Source organism: Antennarius striatus, chromosome 4 (genome assembly GCF_040054535.1).
Source record: "Antennarius striatus isolate MH-2024 chromosome 4, ASM4005453v1, whole genome shotgun sequence".
In the NCBI taxonomy this organism is placed as follows: Eukaryota; Metazoa; Chordata; class Actinopteri; order Lophiiformes; family Antennariidae; genus Antennarius; species Antennarius striatus.
In genome coordinates this window covers 24,462,897-24,482,689 of record NC_090779.1, presented here as the reverse complement: position 1 = coordinate 24,482,689, position 19,793 = coordinate 24,462,897, and the positions used below count along the sequence as shown (strand labels likewise).

General features: G+C 45.7%; 1 protein-coding gene across 7 annotated transcripts in view; it reads left to right on the top strand.

The window, feature by feature from the left end:
* The window catches only part of LOC137594442 (UPF0606 protein KIAA1549L-like), a 75,257-nt gene that overhangs the window by 7,401 nt on the left and 48,063 nt on the right, over positions 1-19,793 (top strand). For all 7 annotated transcript variants that reach the window (XM_068313909.1, XM_068313907.1, XM_068313913.1 and 4 more), the window contains exons 2-7: positions 12,840-13,565; positions 13,883-14,650; positions 15,090-15,205; positions 17,039-17,261; positions 18,763-18,896; positions 19,433-19,601. In XM_068313909.1, the coding sequence (XP_068170010.1) occupies positions 12,840-13,565; positions 13,883-14,650; positions 15,090-15,205; positions 17,039-17,261; positions 18,763-18,896; positions 19,433-19,601 (2,136 nt within the window). The remainder of the gene's footprint in view (positions 1-12,839; positions 13,566-13,882; positions 14,651-15,089; positions 15,206-17,038; positions 17,262-18,762; positions 18,897-19,432; positions 19,602-19,793) is intronic.

Sequence of the window (19,793 nt, the reverse complement as noted above, 5' to 3'; positions counted from 1 at the left end):
TCATGGAAATAATGAAATACCTGACATCACCGAATTAGGAAGAAGAACACAAAAATGAAATGAAGAATTTAGAAAACATGTGGATAATTATCCTGTGAAATCGTAGATGTCCTGAGCCGGATGAGCTCCGCGGTGCCTGATAGAAACGTTCATCGCCGTCTCCATGGTGTCGGCATCCCAGCCGGGTGGAGACAGCTGACGACACCGTGTGAGTGTCCGTATTTGTTCGGATCAATATCCGCAGTCAGTAATGAAGCGTCACCCCGTGTGTGTCGTACAGAACACACTCCACAGGGGACACGGCAAGGTCAAACACACACGAGGCGATCAGGGCCAATGGGATTCACTCGTGTCACTTAATGCTTCAGGAGTCACATGATGCTTCCTGCAGAAGTGCTTTTCAACACCGCTACACATGTTGTACACACACACACACACACACACACACACACACACACACACACACACACACACGATGTGTAAAAAGTGAGTGTGTCATTTGTGACATCAGCGTGCGTGTGATGTGTTGCGTTTGGAAGGTCGTAGTCGAGTCGATAGGAATGTGTGTGTGTGTGTGTGTGTGTGTGTGTGTGTGTGTGTGTGTGTGTGTGTGTGTTCAACCCCGGAGTGATTTCATTCATTTTTGGATTTATTCCCGTTTCATTTTCTATGTATGGGATGGAGCTGCGTTTGTTTGCACTGCAGCCGCTGCAATAAAATGTTTTCTAGTAGAATAAAGCTTTGCAGGCCTCCTGCCTACATGAGATGAGATGAGATGAGATGAGATGAGATGAGATGAGAGCCAGGGATTATCTGGGGTTTCAAATTAGAGCTAAAAGTAGAGTAAATATGAGAGCTAAAGCTTAGCAGGTGGACAGACACACTACCCAAGTGGATTCAAAAGGTTGTGCAGGATTTTTACAGCTTTAACTGCTCAAAAAATGTATATTAAAAAAATGTAAAATAATGATAACATTACAATAATGTTAAGAAATGGTGCTGACAATGATATCATAACTGATAATAATATAGACTTAATTTTTGTAGACTTGTACACTATGGCACAAGTGTTGTAGTCATAAATAAATAATGTACTAATTGTACCTGTAGATATATTTAGATGAAATTACTTCTGCAGTATTTCACGTGTACAACCTTTGAAGACAGTCTCAGTTTCTCAATAAACACTGACTTTATTTTTTTCCACACTGATGCAAAAAAACTGATTTCTGTGAATTCACCAGCAGATCAATAAATGATCAGTTTTTTTTCTCACCTTGAGCCTCTGTTGGTTTTTCTTGCAGCAGCCACTGTCAAACCCTTTTATTATTGTGTGTCTTTGATATTGGAATCCACATTCAATAAAATAAGTTGTATTTCCCCTCAGTGATAAATCCCTGCTCCAAAACCAGACCCTGGTTCATGTGAGGCTCTCTCCGTTTTACTTTTCCATAGTTGAAAATTAAAACCTAAAAATAAAGCAGACTGCGCTGTGGATGCAGAGCAGCGCTAAAAGCCACTCGGAGGTATCGTGGGGAGTCCAATGACCCAGAAGGGTTATTGGGAAACGGCTGCCTGCTGTTTTTTACGAGCTCAGCAAACTAATGCAGAGACGTCAGTCGCAGCGTGAGGACGCAGTTTGTGTGTCTGGCTCTCTAGATGCTGAGCTTCTATCTTGTTTCCACCAGCTCCTGAGGGATATATATATATAAGGATTCGGTTTTGGATGCGCTGGATTGTTCACCAGCTCGGTGTCTTGGACCTTTACACTCTTCCTGCTGCAGCTGAAAAGATTCTAAAATATTCTAAGGATCAAGATGACACCTGCCTTCCTGCAAACAACAACACATCGAAAATTTTGGTGGAAACATTTCCAGAAATTCAATATATAAATATTCAATATTTATTTCCAGAGGGAACGGAAATTTATGATAAATCTATAAATCACCCGTCCCGCGTGAAAACACTCCATCAAATGCAGAAGCACAACAACAAATCATCAATCTGATCAATCAATACTGACCCCTGGATTAGAACGTAATGCTTGATTTGTGGAGGGCTCGGTCCCAGAGGTGAGCGGCACTCACCCACAATGCACTGGGTTCCATCTTCTGCTCTATTATGACAAAGACGCTTTTTTTTTCTTCTGTTTGTTAAAATCCGTCCTTTGTGTTTCTCTCTTCTTTTATTATAACCTGTTTATTTTTCCATTCTTTGTCTACATCTCCAAATCTTTGTGTGTGTGTGTGTGTGTGTGTGTGTGTGTGTGTGTGTGTGTGTGTGTGTGTGTATTCTTTGAAAATTTGTATTTACTTTTAAAAAATGTATTTCAGAACCAACTCTAAATATTTAGTCTTCCTCTCCCACACTCCTCTTTTATTCTTCTCTGTCTGTGCTGTATTGACATTAAACCCACAAACCCAGCAACACCATCCATTCATTTCATATGCACCCACACACACACACACACACACACACACACACACACACACACACCTCCACAGCGATCCGTCATCATCCTTCATTGCTTCACGCGAGCGCGGCCTCGGCAGCGGCGGCTTGTCGGTGGGAAATGAAGCAGGAGATGTGATCCGCTCCGGCAGCTTCCTGTGTTCCTGTGTGTTTCCCGTAAATCTGGATGTTTCCTGTTCCACGGCTCGTCTCCTGTGTGTGTGTGTGTGTGTGTTTGTTTGGTCCCTGTCAGTGTGTGTGTGTTTCTGCCCCTAAATAAATGGATTTAGGCAGATGATGTAATAGTTTTTTTTTTCTCCCCCTTGTGTGTCATTTCACATGAGCTAACGGCTCACAGATTTGAGTGTGCGACACACACACACACACACACACACACACACACACACACACACACACACACACACACACACACATTACTGTACATCTGTGTGTGTGTGTTTGAGTTGTATTTTGTTGAAAAAGGTACTCGGCTTAGTAAAGTCATAATCTCTCCAGTGTATTAAAATTAATTTGATCATTGATGTAACTGGTTGTGTTTATATTTGTTCCTGGAGTGTGTGTGTGTGTGTGTGTGTGTGTGTGTGTGTGTGTGTGTATGTGTGTGTGTGTGTGTGTGTGTGTGTGTGTGTGTGTGTGTGTGTGTGTGTGTGTGTGTGTGTGTGTGTGTGTGTGTGTGTGTGTGTGTTTTATTGTATTTAAGGTCACTTTGTGGGCCTGGTGGTTGCATCGCTTTACAGCCAGGAGCTGAAACAGGACTCTAACCGATGGCGTTGGGGGGTGGGGGGGGGCATCCGTAGTCATGCATCTGCACTGACCTGCAGCGCTCGATCAGATTGCATCATGGGAGCTGAAAGGACAGGAGACGTGTGAGGAGTGGCGCCGTGGATGAAAACACGTTCTGGTGTGTGTTTTTAATTGGTTTAGCTGACGGTTGGACTTTGCTGCGGGGGGGGGGGGCAGATGTGGGACAATAAAACGAGTTCATGGAGCGGATTAGAGAACGTTAGATAACACACAGAATCAATTGACCTCTGCTGCTCCCGTTTTCTATAGCAATTTGAGGAAAGCGTTTCCATGGTGACGAGAAGACGACGCTGCTGCTGCTGCTGTAAACGAACCGACGAGGGGTTTGAGGCGCTGGTTCAAAATGAATGCGCTTCAAATAGTAAGTTAAAAAAAATAAATAAAAATGGAGCGATAGAAGGGAAAGGTCGTGATGAGAAAAGGTCGAGAAGAAAAAGTCTCCTCTGACCTCCTGCAGCGTTTCTGCAGGATGCTGCTCCCATCATCCCCCCCCCACCACCACCACCACCACCCAGCTCCGTGGGACACACGTCCCTTTGAATAAAAATTGTTTTTACTTCCTTTAAAATGGTTTCAACAGTTTTCTGCCTCCCCTGCTGGGGGTAATATGCTCAAGGCGGGAGGGTGTGAAAGCCCCCACCGCGTCCAGGATTATGGATGATCACGTTGGCAGGCAGAAGTTCATGAGGCTCTACAGAGGCGTGGGCGCCGGAATTAAGGGCGACTTTTTATTTTTACGATACGAGGAGAGAAATGATCAGGCAAGAGTGTGATAAAGTATTAAAGCAGGAATGTCGTCGGAAATAACGTACGAAGCTTAAATTCAGAACCCACACACATTCCTCGTCAACTTGTGTCCGTTTGTTCCTGAGAAACAAACACAACGTCGTCCTTTAAAGCTCGGGGGCCGTCTTTAGTTCGGGCCCCTGAAGGACATTCATGGACCGTTTCAGTCTTAACACATTAGCCGACGTTAGCGAACGTTAGCCAATGTAATGTAAGATAAATGTAACTACTCCTAAATGTTAAATAAATAACATTAAATAACAAAAAAAAATTACAGTTACGTAGAACTGAGATGTTTGTTTGTTCCTCTGTTCTGACATAAATCCTTTCAATTTGTCAGAACTCCATCAATCAAGGATCAAATTATCCAATGAATAAAGTAAAATAACATCAAACACAAGTTGGAGAAGTGTGCTGGTGCCCATTTTTAAGAACAAGGGAGACGTGCAGAGTTGTGACAACTACAGAGGAATAAAGCTGATGTATGGTTTCATGCCAAAACAGAGTACCACAGATGCAGTATTTGCTTTGAGGATGTTGATAGAGAAGTACAGAGAAGGCCAGAGGGAGCTGCATTGTGTTTTTGTAGATCTGGAGAAAGCTGATGACAGGGTGTCCAGAGAGGAACTGTGGTATTGTATGAGGAAGTCTGGAGTGGCAGAGAAGTATGTAAGAGCGGTGCAGGACATGTATGAGGACTGTAAGACAGTGGTGAGGTGTGCTGTAGGTGTGACAGAGGAGTTCAAGGTGGAGGTGGGACTGCATCAGGGATCAGCTCTGAGCCCCTTCTTGTTCGCTATGGTGATGGACAGGCTGACAGACGAGGTTAGACAGGAATCTCCATGGACTATGATGTTTGCAGATGACATTGTGATCTGTAGTGAGAGCAGGGAACAGGTGGAGGAGAAGCTAGAGAGGTGGAGGTTTGTCCTGGAAAGGAGAGGAATGAAGGTTAGCCGCAGTAAGACAGAGTACATGTGTGTGAATGAGAGGGACCCAAGTGGAAGAGTGAGGTTACAGGGAGAAGAGATCAAGAAGGTGGAGGATTTGAAGTACTTAGGCTCAACAGTCCAGAGCAATGGAGAGTGTGGGAAAGAGGTGAAGAAGCGTGTCCAGGCAGGATGGAACGGGTGGAGGAAAGTGTCAGGTGTGATGTGTGATAGAAGAGTTTCAGCTAAAATGAAAGGAAAGGTGTACAAAACTGTGGTGAGACCAGCGATGTTGTTTGGTCTAGAGACAGTGTCACTGAGGAAAAGACAGGAGACAGAGCTGGAGGTAGCAGAGATGAAGATGCTGAGGTTCTCTCTGGGAGTGACCAGGAAGGATAGGATCAGGAATGAGTACATCAGAGGGACAGCACATGTTAGAGGTTCTGGAGATAAAGTCAGAGAGGCCAGACTGAGATGGTTTGGACATGTCCAGAGGAGAGATAGTGAATATATTGGTAGAAGGATGCTGAGTTTTGAACTGCCAGGCAGGAGGCCTAGAGGAAGACCAAAGAGGAGGTTTATGGATGTAGTGAAAGAGGACATGAAGGTAGTTGGTGTGAGAGAAGAGGATGCAGAAGACAGGGTTAGATGGAGGCAATTGATTCGCTGTGGCGACCCCTGAAGGGAAAAGCTGAAAGGAGAAGAAGAAGAACATCAAACACAAGTTAGGACATGAACTTTGTTCAAAAATGGGCTTTATTAGTGCATTGTGGGAAATGTAGTTTTTAGTCAAAGCACACTTTTGATCTATGTATCTTTAGACACTTTGACCTTTAATGCTTCTGCGGGCCACATTTGGCCCGCGGGCCATGAGTTAGACACATGTGTTTTAAAAGGTCTGAACGGTTGAACTTCAGACGTGTTTGACTTGACTTTACATATTTAAAGATAAATTATCCACCAGGCTGTGTTCTGGTGATGGAGATCATCCATCCTGTCGTCTGTGACATGCTACCGGTTCAACCCTGAGCGGTGCTTCAGGTGCTTCAGGTGCTTCAGGTGTTTCAGACGCCGCCTCCCTCCCACCACACCCATCCTGATGGCAGCTTGTTGAACACGGCTACAGCATTAGCCGCTACAGCATTAGCCGCTACAGCATTAGCCGCTACAGCATTAGCCGCTACAGCATTAGCCGCTACAGCATTAGCCGCTACAGCATTAGCCGCTACAGCTGGGAGGCTGTTGAGAAAAGTATGGGAAAAAGGAACGTGTCGCGTCTCAGCATCCCCCAAGCCGGCTTGTCTCTACAGAACTACCATCGATCTCCATCTCTGCTGGAATGTGTGTGTGTGTGTGTGTGTGTGTGTGTGTGTGTGTGTGTGTGTGTGTGTGTGTGTGTGTGTGTGTGTGTGTGTGTGTGTGTGTGTGTGTGTGTGAGTGTGTGTGTGTCAGCATGAGTCTATTTTCGTCTCTGAATATATGAGTGTGCCATGCCTGACTGTTCCCGCGCCGGAGTCGTCTTCTCTTCCTCACAGTAATTGTCTGCTGGCTTGTGCAGGTTTATGTGTGTGTGTGTGTGTGTGTGTGTGTGTGAGCTCAGGACGTCTCCCCGGTTCTGTTTATGCTAGACTGGCTGACCTCCCGAGTGGCCCAGAGCCGTCACATGACGTGTGTCATCCAGTCACATGGGACGCTGTGTCAGGGCCGCACAGATGAGGCGGCAGGCTGCCTTCTGCCTGCCTGTGTGCAATCCTCCCAGACTCTGTAGGTAGAAGTGTGTGTGTGTGTGTGTGTGTGTGTGTGGTGTGTGTAGAGTGTGTGTGCGAAAACAAGATGCAAACCGTCTGCCCTAGTTTGCCTTGAGATGAGCAGACGAGTGAACCGTCGGATCGTTCGTTTCAGCAACAGAACCTTAAATTAACCCCTGACCCAACAGAGCATCTGCATTACTATCCTGCTGCCTCGCTCTGCTGCTACTCGGTTAGCAGTTAGCCCAGTTTGTTTCACATAAACGTCCAATCAGGTCGCGACCTCGTGCACATCCCATTTTATTTTTCTTTAAACGCTAAGTGAAGCAGTGCTAAACATTTCTGCACTGTTCCGGAGTGTGAACGCACCCCGACAGGAGAAGCCAGGTAATCCTGTGTCGGTGTGTGTGTGTGTGTGTGTGTGTGTGTGTGTGTGTGTGTGTGTGTGGAATATTTAATTTTTAGAACTGCTTTATTTCAACTAAATTTATCAGTAAACCTTTTTTTTTTCCTTCCCCTGATTTGTTCATTCAGCCAAATAATCCCCATAATTCCCCAGCGACTCTTTTATTATGACAGATTAATAAAGAATTGATGGGTCAAATTATTTTTCTCTGAACTGCTGCCACGGTTCGTTCAACCACTCTGCCGTTAAATAACACCCAGCATCTCCTCTTTTCACGAGCCGTGAACACGGGATGTGATGTTTCGCTATGGAAACCAAAGCGTTGTGCGTTTGCTGTTTCTTTCACTTTATCAGGAGGGATTTTTCAGGCCATTAAACCCCGTTGTCGGCGTAATTGTGGCGGTATTTGTCAAATGACATGAGTTAATTTTGTGCTCCGCTCATGCAAGAAGTGGAAAGTTGTTTTGTGAGATTGATGTCGTGTTTGTGTTGAAAAGATCGCAGCCGATATCACTTTGGTTTCCGTCTTCAGGAAGATAAAGGCTGAGATGTTTTTGTTTTTTTTTGTGTTTCCCTGTCTTGAGCTGTGGGTTATTTAACAAACCAAATTGTCACAGGTGTGTCTGCTGACTGCACAGGTACTCACTGAGTGAGTCAACTCCGAAATGCTCCACTAAACATTGACTCATCCAACAGTCAACACAAATCATCTGTTTTTTCAGCACAAACACGAAACCGTTTGGTTCAGAAACCTTCTAATCTGTTTACCTGGACATCCACTGGTTCAACAATCCATCCGCGCCGCCGCCACACAGACAGACGGACGCCCTGAGCAGGAAGTGATTAGATGTCCATCCTGTTGGACCAAAGCGACTGGCTCGAGACCATCCTGACTCCCACTGCGTCTCTTACCTCATCCGGCACATCTCCGCTCAGCCTCACAGGCAGCGCTCCCACGCCAACCACAGAGGGAAAATAACTCGCTTATTTAAACGCGCCGTCCCTGAAAAACACTCCTGTCTCCTCCGAAGACGAACCGGACTTCCTGTCAGACGTCGCGCGCGTCTGGTGTGGAACTACATCCTTTTTCTTTTTTAACGCTGCCACCAACAGTTAATCCAACACATTGGTAGGAATAAAGGTAAAAATAAAATGTTCCTCTCCTTTAAATTCGACTCTTATCAAGACATGCAGTTCTACGCAGCTTTCAGCCCATTTTAGCCTGTTTTGGTTTGATATAGTAGCCTCTGCTAAAGAGGTCACTGTCTATACCTGTTTGTGTGAGGCTGCTATATTTTTTATTTTTGGCGTCCTTCCCCAACATCCAGATGAATTGTCGGTTGTTTTCATCCGTTTTTCTGATCCAACTTTATTTTGCCGCTTACAGTAGAGATCATTGATGTTAATAAATGTCTGGCCACGCTAGACATTTTCTGCTTTGACGTAGTTTTTGGCACAATCACTGCTAACATGCTAATATTTAGTCACATGGTTACCCTTTAGATTACTGTGTTATCATGCTAAAATTTCACAATTAGTACTGAGTTGTTTTTATAGTTTTGTAACTATATTTTAATATTTACCAAAGTCTTCCTGTCAGGACGGATAGACCAGCATCCATAGAGCCTGATGCTACTATCATATTTATTAATATTGCAGTTAACACTCCTTTTGGGGTGTGTGTGTGTGTGTGTGTGACCGTCTTAACACCTGCGTGTGTTTAGAGAAATAAGAAATAATCCTAACAATCGTCATCTAAATCAGACGTCTGCAAACAAAAAAACAACAAAAAAAACCCCCACAGATGGATGAACCTGTTTTTAAATACAGCGGTGCGACCCCCAACCATTGGATAAAACCTGTGCCGAGCTCCGATCTGAAGTCGTGCAGTTTATCAGACCTTTCGTCTTTGCCTTGACTTTGCCTTGATAAACTTTAGCAAGTATCTCGTAATGTTTTAGTGGTTAAATAAAATCATTGGGATTTTTACCTAGTTGGGTAAAGATCTGCTCTTTTTAAAAAAAATATCTTTTGAGAGAGGCGTCCACAGACATTCACCATGAAATGATCACAGATGCCTGCAAAGGTTTGTCTGAACGCTCAGAATCAGGGACCTGGCAGAGGTTCTCAGTGCTGCGTTGGCAGATAGTGACATTTAGCAGGCTGCCAGTGGACAAAATGTCAGCTGAAAAGGCATTATAGTCAATGCATATCATGACACGGGCCCTGTAAATGTCCACTAGTGCATTGTGCACCGTTTCCATGTGACAACTCATAATCTGCTGTAAGCCGAATGTTCTCACACAGAAATGAGCAGAAATATCGTCTGTGTGTCGTCCAAATAGATAAAGCTGATCAATTCTGCTCTGATTCACATTTATCCATCTTTAATCCATCCGTCCATCCATCCATCCATCCATCTTCTCGGAGGAGGTCCTTCTTTCCTGGGGGGGTGTCACATATGCTGCTCTCTGTTAGAGCAGGTGGTTGAGCTGTCGGAGGACAGAACACTTCTGTTCCAGTCCCTCCATCCATTAGTCCATTCATTCATCCCACAATCTATCCATTCACCAATACAGCAGTCAAACCTATTGATTCCTGATGGTCCGTTATCGACTTACTTTCTTTCTGATGGAAAGTTGTTTTATGGTACGGTTTACAAATCTAGTCTAATTATAAATGTCCTTACACATAAAAAATATCCCAAAGAAACACTTAAAAAGAGAATAATAGTAAAACACACACTCATTTTGTGTCTCAGACACCTCAGACACTGATGAAGACCCGTCGGTTGTAATACGTTCATCTTTAAACCTTTTTTCCCGTGTGGAATGAACACATGTGGCTGCTTTGGTGGACTTTCTGGAGAGATGTCTTCACATGAGGTCTGAATCCGGTCTGTTTGAGCCCTCCACCAATCTCTGAGGGAAATATCTGTGTGTTTAGCAGGTTGATTCTCTACTACGTTCACCTGCTGCGCCCTAACCTTAGCCGTCGGCCATCTGTTGCTGGGCAGATAAGTGTGTTTATCGCAGCGTTCTCACTCAAAATAGCTTCGTGCTGCCGGAGAAAAGCAATCTATAGCACTAAAAACGACACGTTTGCAGAAAAGTGCAGACATGCTTTGTAGAATTGCAGCATTTGATGATAATTCATTTTGATATTGTCACTAAAAGTGACTCCTTGAACAATATCCCCTCAGTCCATTGTTCAGATTTTGATTAGCACAGCTTTATATCCCATTGTTGAAAAATAACAGCTTCATATTTGTAGATAATTTCTCTGCACAGTCGTTTGAGTGCAGCTAAAATTGAGGGATTTAGTTGGATTCTATGCCGTTATAGCTGTGAATAAATGCTTTCTTTCAGAATGACAGTCCGTCAGGGAGGAACTTCATTCTTTTTATACCCCCTTCAGTTCAGACCCAGCAACCAGACGTTTTGTGCTGAAAGTCTGTAATGGTTCTTGGTACGGCAGATCGCTTCAAAAATAAATACAGCGGTACCTCTACTTACGAAATTAATTGCTTCCGGAAGAAATTACGTAAGTAGAGACGCGTTTTCCGTGCAATTGCCCCAATCCGTTCCAAGCCCACAAAAATTCAGACATAAATGTTTTATAAAGCATAAAAATGCATCAAAACATGTAATAAATACATGTTACGATTAGATTATTACACAATAAATGAGAGTTGTGTATAATGCAAAAAACAAAAACTAGACTAAAGAATAATAATGAGGGTCATTTACCTTCTAACTGCTGTCCTCATTGTTTTTTGCCCTCTTTGGTTCATGCCCTCTTGCCCCACCATGAACAACAGAGTGAATTCCAGTCCTCCTCCTGAACTTCTCCAACCACCCACGCGACGCCTTAAACTCCTTAAACTTCCTTTTGTTTTAATAACGTGGTGATTGTAGATGCATTACGGCCATATTCTTTGGTGAGATCAACCAAACGCATCCCTTTTTCAGGCTTTTCTATCATCTCTTGTGTTGTTTGTACGAAAAAAAACTCTTTTCTCCGTCACTTTCTTGGGGTCCATAGTGAATACTCTAAAAGTTCATATATTTATGTAAAACTATCAGAACACCTCATGGGTCGAGGGCCGAATGACGAGGACGCTGCATAGACACCTATGTAGCTACACACAGAGGTCCCTCTTAGCCAATGGGATGCCAGGAAAATTCGTAATAGATAATAGCCAATGGCAAAGCAGCTATGAGAATGTTGCGTTCAGGAACCTGTGGGGGATTCGAGTATCAGCTGATACTGTGTTTTCACATTACGTACAGTAAGTCAATATTTCTTTCATAACTAGAGGCGATATTTTCCTGCTGAGAAATTTCGTTAGTAGAAAATTTCGTACGTAGCTGTGGAGGCCGCCGCAAAACAAAGACCCTATAGAGGCTGAGATCTTAAACTGTCAATACATAAATATCTTCTAACAGCTTTTATGAAACGACGTCCAATCACAGGAAGCGAAGCGCTGCCTTTATAGCTACGGTCCGGAGGACAGAAGGAGCCGCTCGTGTGAAACCGCTCTACCATCTCAGCGGCTTTTTCTCTTCACAAGACGATCCTTCACAAGAGGTATGGAGAGTATGGGAAGTGTGAGATTTACAAGCACACTTAACGTATTAGCATCAAGCGTGCACTTAAACAAAAGCACCAGCAGGCACTCAAAGTCATCCAGAGCGTTCTGATTCGGAACAAATGAACCTGTGCGGTGGACGGCGTCTCCTCCTCAGGCAGCCGGCGAGCTGGTCACGTGGTCGGCCTGTTTTATTTCTCATCTTTCATTCCCACTAAAGCAAAGGTGCCTTTGAGACTGAATGTATTAGGGAGGATAATCGCCTCCGTCAGCCGAACCTGCAGGCGTTGCCGAGGCTACGCAGGAGATGAAGTCGCTTCGCCCGGCGGATATAAAGGCCTGAATTAAATGCTTTGTCTCGACGTGATCGTCGCTGCTCCCGTTTCCATTATCTGAAGCATTTGGTGTCAAATAACCTAGAAGTGGTTTTAGTTTCATCAGGACCGGTCCGAACTCTGAGCCCAGCCCGGGAGGATGTCTATGTTCTAGGAATAATATAACCAAGCATGGCTAGCCTAACGGATCAGATTAGTATCTGTGAAATCACAGCTGATTAGGGTGTGTGTGTGTGTGTGTGTGTGTCTGTGTGTGTGTCTGTGTGTGTGTCTGTGCCCTAATTTAAGCCCTCTGGAACATCTAAATTAATTCCCTATGCTTTATCCTCTAAAAACATAAGTGACCTACTTCAGACTATCACTATTTTCCCCACAATCGTATTTTTTTTCCGTATTTATTTTAATCCCTTCAGATGTGTGTGTGTGTGTGTGTGTGTGTGTGTGTGTGTGTGTGTGTGTGTGTGTGTGTGTGTGTGCGCGCGCGCATGCTGTCATTGTGAGTGTGTGTGAGTTCAAGCAGAGGAGTTTTAAATCCCCAGGCAGTCGTACAGTCGGACTATGAGATTTGAGGATCCCAGCTGAGTGTGTGTGTGTGTGTGTTTGTGTGTGTGTGTGTGTGTGTGTGTGTGTGTGTGTGTGTGTGTGTGTGTGTAAAGGCCACATGTTAGACGAATGGGATGGATGAGTCAAAAAATGCTCACTTTTCTGTCGCTTCTACTTAAACACAATTTCTGTCTTTTTTCCCCCCACCCCTTCTGTCTCCTACAGCGGAGGGGGGTCACCATGACTCCATGCCCCCGGACCCTGCGGTGCCCTCTGACCTCTCAGACACTCCAGGGATGGGAGGCACAGTCGAGGCTAAGCACAAAGATGCCTTGGATGGGGCCGACATGGGTCCTGGCGCCGGCCCCGGCGCTTGGCCCGAGGTGTTCACCGGGGCCAGAACGTCCGTTTGGACGGAAACAGAAACCGGGGTGCGCGCCGGGGCGGGAGGGGAAATGTTTGCCGAGACGGGGATCATGACGGGAACCGGAGTCTGGGCTGAAGTCGGGGCTGAATGGAGAGCGGAGGCTGGAGTACCCAGCATGCCCAGGGACCCGGCTTCCTGGCTGGGGCAGCAGAGTAAGCAGACGGCCTTCTCCTCAGACCCCCCCGTGCTGACGGGGTCAGCGGAGCTGCAGGCACCAGCATTAGCAAAACCTTTGGCGCTGCTGTCCAAAGCTGCTTGGACCAAAAGCTACTCTCCATCATCATCATCTTCATCATCGTCATCATCATCATCCAAGGCCTCTTCCTCCTCCTCTTCCTCCTCCTCTTCCTCCTCCTCTTCCTCCTCCTCTTCCTCCTCCTCCACAACAAAACCATCCTCTTTGCCTTCCTCCACCTCCATTTCTGCTCCAGCCAATGACGGCGAGAGTCAGACGGCGGCATCAGTCAACGTCTCTGCGGTCGTCGTCAACGGCAACGACTCCTCCGACAGCAACAGCAGCTTGGGTACGGAGTCGCGCGGTTTATTTATTTATTTATTATTTATTTATCCTCGAGTGTTTCCAAAGTTTCTAAAAGATTAAGCGTCCTTTTTTTCCTGGATTGGAATGCAGGAAATACTCCAATTCTGCTGACGCGGATGAACCCTGACCTCTATGTTAGCATAATAATAGCAGAACGACAAATATTATAGTAAGCACATTGGAGAAACCAATTATGAGATGCACATATTTAAGGCCTGTGAGAAATTCCACTGAATGGTGACTGGATTTGTGATGAGTGGAGCTGTTTTCCCTTCACGCCGTGTTTTTCCCTCCCCACAGAAGAGTCGGTGAGCATCCTGCCGGCCTGGGATCTCCCCACCCTCCCAGAGTCACACCTATCCACGGTGGGCGACCACGACATCACGCTTCCCGCCAACATCACCAGCCCGTTCTCCACTCGCCAGTGGAACGCCACCCTGCCGGTGCGCACAAGAATCACCTCCAGGCACACGACCGCCTCGGCGGCCGCCACCGGCGCGTCGCCGTCTCCCACCGCCGCCTCCGTGCTGTCGTCCTCTGCCGCCAGAGCACAAACGCCATCGACTTCCACCGCCGCTTCTGGCACCACTGTGACCAACCACGGCCTTCAGCTGATGACGGTGTCCACGACGACACCCTTGACGACCGCGGCGACTGTTCCCGCCGCTGCCGAGACGACGTCACAGGCGGTGTCGCCGAGTACCACCGTTGCCACGACTACCGAGCAAACGACAAGCCTGGAAACGACGTCCTCTCAGTCAACAACCATCGCTTTGACCACGCCCACCACCACAACTCTCCTGCCGTTCACCACGCCCACCCCCGCTGCCATCCCCACCACCGCGCCGACCACTACCGCCACCACTACACCTGCCACCACCACGACAACGCCCGCTGCCACCACAACCGCCGCTGTTACCACGACGACAGAGGAAGCTGCCACCACCGTGTTCATCCCGGTCCAGACCGCCCTGCCTCCAACCACGACCACCGAACCCCCGTCCAGCGCCAGCGCAGAGGAAAGTCCGCTACCGTGTAACGTGACGGAGAAGTACTGGGTCCGAACAGGTACGCCGCTAATCCCTCACTGGGATTAATCTGGAATAAAGCAATTATAAAATAAAATGAAGAGTGAGATTAATGGTCGTGTTAGACGTCAGTCATTCTCTTGGAGTGCTCCTTGAGTTCTCTCCTTTTGATGAATAATGTAATCACAGCCATGCAAAAGAATGAAAGGGACATAAATGAATGGACAGACATAAACACTAAGATCCTGTCGACTGTAAACTTTGTTTGCTTCAGCTGCATCACTAAACTATTGACCGGCTTCGAGGCAGCGTTCCAAAGTATCCCAGCAGCTCCGTCTCCTCTGACCTTAAAGGTCCTTGACAAACATTGAATCCCTGCCAGCTCCAGGGTCCTGGGAAGGATCGATGAAACCGAGCAGGACGTGATTACTGTCACATAAGCCTTTCAGAAGTTAAAAAGCTCTGCCTCCTCTCCACAGTTCTGTCCATTGAGCTGCGCAGGAACCGCCTGGACCTGATCCTGAAACAGAACCTGTCCAAGGGACTGAGCCACGCCCTGCAGAGAGCTCTGAACGACTCCAGCGCCAGCGCTCAGGTGAGTGTCCCTTTAAATGGAGCAGAGGGCAAACAAAGGTCACCGGCTAGTAAGCACAGATGACTAGAGGGCAAATAAAGGTCATCGGCTAGTAAACACAGGTGACTAGAGGGCAAATAAAGGTCATCGGCTAGTAAACACAGGTGACTAGAGGGCAAATAAAGGTCATCGGCTAGTAAACACAGGTGAGTATCTCAGTGTTGGCTCATGGAAGCAGCATTTTAGTCTGAACAGATGTGACCTGATGAATACTCACACTCACACACTCTCACACACACACTCACACTCTCACACACACACACACACACACACACTCACACACACTCTCACACACATGCGACTGTGGAAAATAAATCCAGGATAAATTCATAAATATGTTGTTGTTCCCCCAACCGCTGCTTCTGCTCTTTCCACACAGGGGGAATATATATATATATATATTCCTGATCTGTCTCCTCCTTCTGAAACCATCACTCTCTCCGTCGTTCGGTGTATTTCTCTATGTACTATTCACCCGTTACCCCCTTCCATCCTTTTTAAGTCCATTGATTTTCTGCCAGGCTGTCTGTCTCTCCTGCCTCTGGGTCTGTCTCCAGTGCCTGTCTGTCTCTCTGCCTGTCCACCTGCCTCTCCTCAACTGTCTGTCTGTCTGTCTGTCTGTCTGTCTGTCTGTCTGTCTGTCTGTCTGTCTGTCTGTCTCCCGTCTTCGTCAGCTCGCGTTTTCTATTTTTATCCAGTTGTTTGTGAGCCTGAACAGGGAGTGACTCAGTGTCTCTAAGCTCCGGTCCACTTTCATGTAGCCCCCGCCACACACACACACACACACACACACACACACACACACACACACACACACACACACACACACACACACACACACACACACACACACACACACACACACACACACACACACACACACACACACACACCTGAGCCCTCCTCCTCCTCCCCATCAGATAACACACGCCATCATTTGGTGATGTAGACGGCTGTGTTGTGAGCGTCAGCTTCGTCATCAAGGAGCATGGAATTAGCAGACAGCAGTATTTAATATATTTATAATGAACAATGAGCTCAAGCGTAATTGGTTTCCAAATTTGCCAGTTTATAATGGTTAGCATTGACGTGAATGAGAATCAGGGAGAGCAGGGGTCAAGGAGAAGGTCAGCAGGAACATCGCTTCAAAAAACCTTCTCTTGGTGTCCTCTCTTTTGTGTCTAAAGTGTGGATATAAAAATGGAGGTCGTGTATGTTTGTTCATTTTTTTTTTTGTGGTCATATTTTGACAAGAAATTGAAATGAGTTATTTTTAATTTGAATGGCAAAAACTGTACTTAATGCTGGAGATAAACCTGGACTGAAGCTGGTTTTGCTGTTTAGCATAGCGCGCCAGAGGAGGAGAGGAGATAATGAGATCCAGTCTCACAAGGAGGGATGTGTTTTGTGGCTCGGGGGCGTGGAGCTAATGCTCACGGAGGAGAGGAGAAGATTGATGAGGGAAGAGGAGGGAGAGCTTGAACAGCAGCAGCCACAGCTGCTCAGAGCGACTGGAGGTGGAGGGGAGAGGAAGGTGGGCGGCGTGTCGCTCCAGAAATACGAGCCTCGACTCACCATGATTGTTGTTTGCGTGTTGTGTTGTGTTGTGTTTTTTTTCCAGGACACAGTCAGATTTATCTCCAACAACAACCAGGGATTATAAATATTCTTACCGTTGCATTTATATTCTAAATCTATAGCTCGAGCACAACGAAGAAAGTCTGTTCCTTCGGATAGAAATTACAGAGAGCCAAGAAAACCTACAACTTTTCTCCTCCTCCCTCCCTGTCACAGGTGGAGCGTGACGACTGCAGCCCCCACAACGTGACGCTGGGTTACTATGTGACCGGCGGCAAAACCATCTACGTCTCCTCTCTGGTGGTCGAGGCGCTGAATGTTTATGGTTTTGACAAGCTGCTGTCAGACATCAGGCAGCACACGCCGTTGGTTAAGGCAGTTCTGGTCCCCGTGGAAACCTGGACGCCCGCCCCAAGCATCCACCTGCAGCTGAAGACAGGTGAGGAGACCTGATGGAGGATGAGACGGGCCAAGATTGACGAGGGAGGGAGTCACAGGGGGAAGAGAAGAACAGAGACAAAATGAGGAAATTGTGATTATATGTCTGCTTTCCTGATACCCTAAATCTTTTACAAACTCCTGTGATTACAGAACCAAGACAAACGGGTCCATTCACACAGTCGGCCCCTTAAGCCTCCTTAAAAAACACTTTCACACACGTAGCAGTCTTGTCTGAAATACAAAACACTTAAATCTTACATCTGCAGATTAGAGACCCATTTCTTACTTATTATTATTATTATTACTATTACTATTATTATTATCATCATTATTATTATTATTATTATTATTATTATTATTATTATCATTATCATCATTATTATTATTATTATTATTATTATTACTATTATTAGTATTATTATTATTATTATTATTATTAGCGTAGTAGTGTAATCACCTAGTATTTCCTCCATATTAAACAACACTGACGACGGTAATGGGAGAGGTCGGGCTCCGCCGGGGGCCTCCTGAAGTGTGTTTCAGCTCTCTGCATTGTTTTTTACGACCTGCTGCTTAAAACGTTCACTCTCGCCGCTCTCATTAACCTTGATTCCAGCAGCATCTGACAGCTGTTTGTTAGAGACGCGCCGTACGACACCCGCCCGTCACCCATCCACAGCCAGCTTTAAAGATCAGCTGGAGAGGCATGAAGCAGCTTCTAGTTGTGTGCACGTTGGTTTCAGTCCGTTGATCTCACACTATTTTATTTTAATACACTCCCCTGTATTTATTGTATACATGTATGGATTTTATTCACAAATGGGAACAACAAAGATGCGTGTTGTGACCATATAAACACATTTTACTGCTCGTAATGTGTTTGTGTGCAGCCGTGTTTGAAGGAAATGCTTCAGGGAAGTACAAAAAAAAAAATCATTTCTGGCATCTTGAACTCACAAACCATAAATACACACTACATGCCAATTTACCACAGCATAATTTGCATAAGATTAGCAACTGGGTCAACGCTGTTTGTGCCCACGTGTTGCAGACGGAGAGACTGGTGAAGGACACAGTTTGGAGACACAGTCTACGTGTTTGAATACTACGACTAATACACTACTGCTAGTACCACAATTTATGCTATTATTAATATGGAAGGGGCTCCAACACACAAGATTGCATGGAGTTTTGAGTTCTTTCTCTGTGTTTCATTTAGTTTGATGTACAGCAGACGATACTAATTTATTTTTTTAATGGGTTAAAATGGGAAAAATATCTTTGAGGATATCTGAAAAAAAAAAAAAAAAAAAAAAAGCATTTATGTTTATGAACTTATTCTGCAAAACTGTGAATTAAAGCAAAAGCACAACCCAAACCATCTAAATAACAGTATAAGGAATAAAGGATTAGTTTATAGTGAGTTGCCGTTTTTTCCTGTGTGATATAAAAGTGTGTTTCAGCTTTAATTAAAGAGACTTCTCCCCCCCCCCCACCAGTGCTGAGGTTCGTCGGCCCCACCGATAACGTCTTCTCCTGCAGCTTCGTCCAGATGCTGGAGCAGCGTCTGGAGAACGCCTTCGACGAGGCCCAGGACAAAGTGCTGGAGACCTACAACAGGCTCGCTGTGGAGGTGCTACACCAGCTCACACCGGATATATTTAGTGCAAAGTGCAGACAGGCAATGTGCATGTTGCATAATAATCAGGTTAATATGAATAATAAACCCCTGGGTTGCATTCTTTGTACATGCACGCAGCATCATAATCATAAAGTAGGTCCCGACGAGCCGAGGCACATACAGGCTCCATTCATTATTCACCCGCTGAAATATTAACACATATGGAGGAATGTGATGAGAATTCCTGGTTTCCGGTATCATCATCATCATCATCATCATCCTCCACTCTACTCGGGTGACTCAGTCACATTATTGTCTTATTATAGACGGAGGAAACATTGTTCATTCAGAGTGTCTGGAGCACTGGCGTAAATCTTTCATGGTCAACTCGGGCGTTTTGTATGATAGCTGCTTGAATTAAACATGTCCCGTCTGCCGCTGCGTGTGGACGTATTTGCTTTAAATAAAGAATTTACACATCGAAATAATTCCTCCCCCTTTGAGTCACTTCACTCTTTTAAATCCACGCCGTCTGTGTTTATTTTCAGATCCAGGGTGTGTCCCAGGAGCCGGGGTCTCCGTCCGTCTCCCTGGTGTACGTGGTGAAGAACCAGGATGCAATCCTCAACGGGACCATCGCCAGCGGCCTCCTCAACCAGCTGACCTCAGAGCTGGTGGGCTACTTCCTGTTCTACCCGCCTCTGGTCATCGCTGAGCGTAAGCAGAACCACCAAACATTTCACATTCATAGGTTTATAGAAGGAAATTCAAAAAGATGCCACAGATATTTTACTGTAATCCATTCCATGTTGTTAGACCGCAGCAGCTCTCCTCCTGCAGCTACGCTGTCTGAGAATAACATCGCCATGACGATATGACAGGAAGCTGCATCGCAAGTAGATGTTTTTC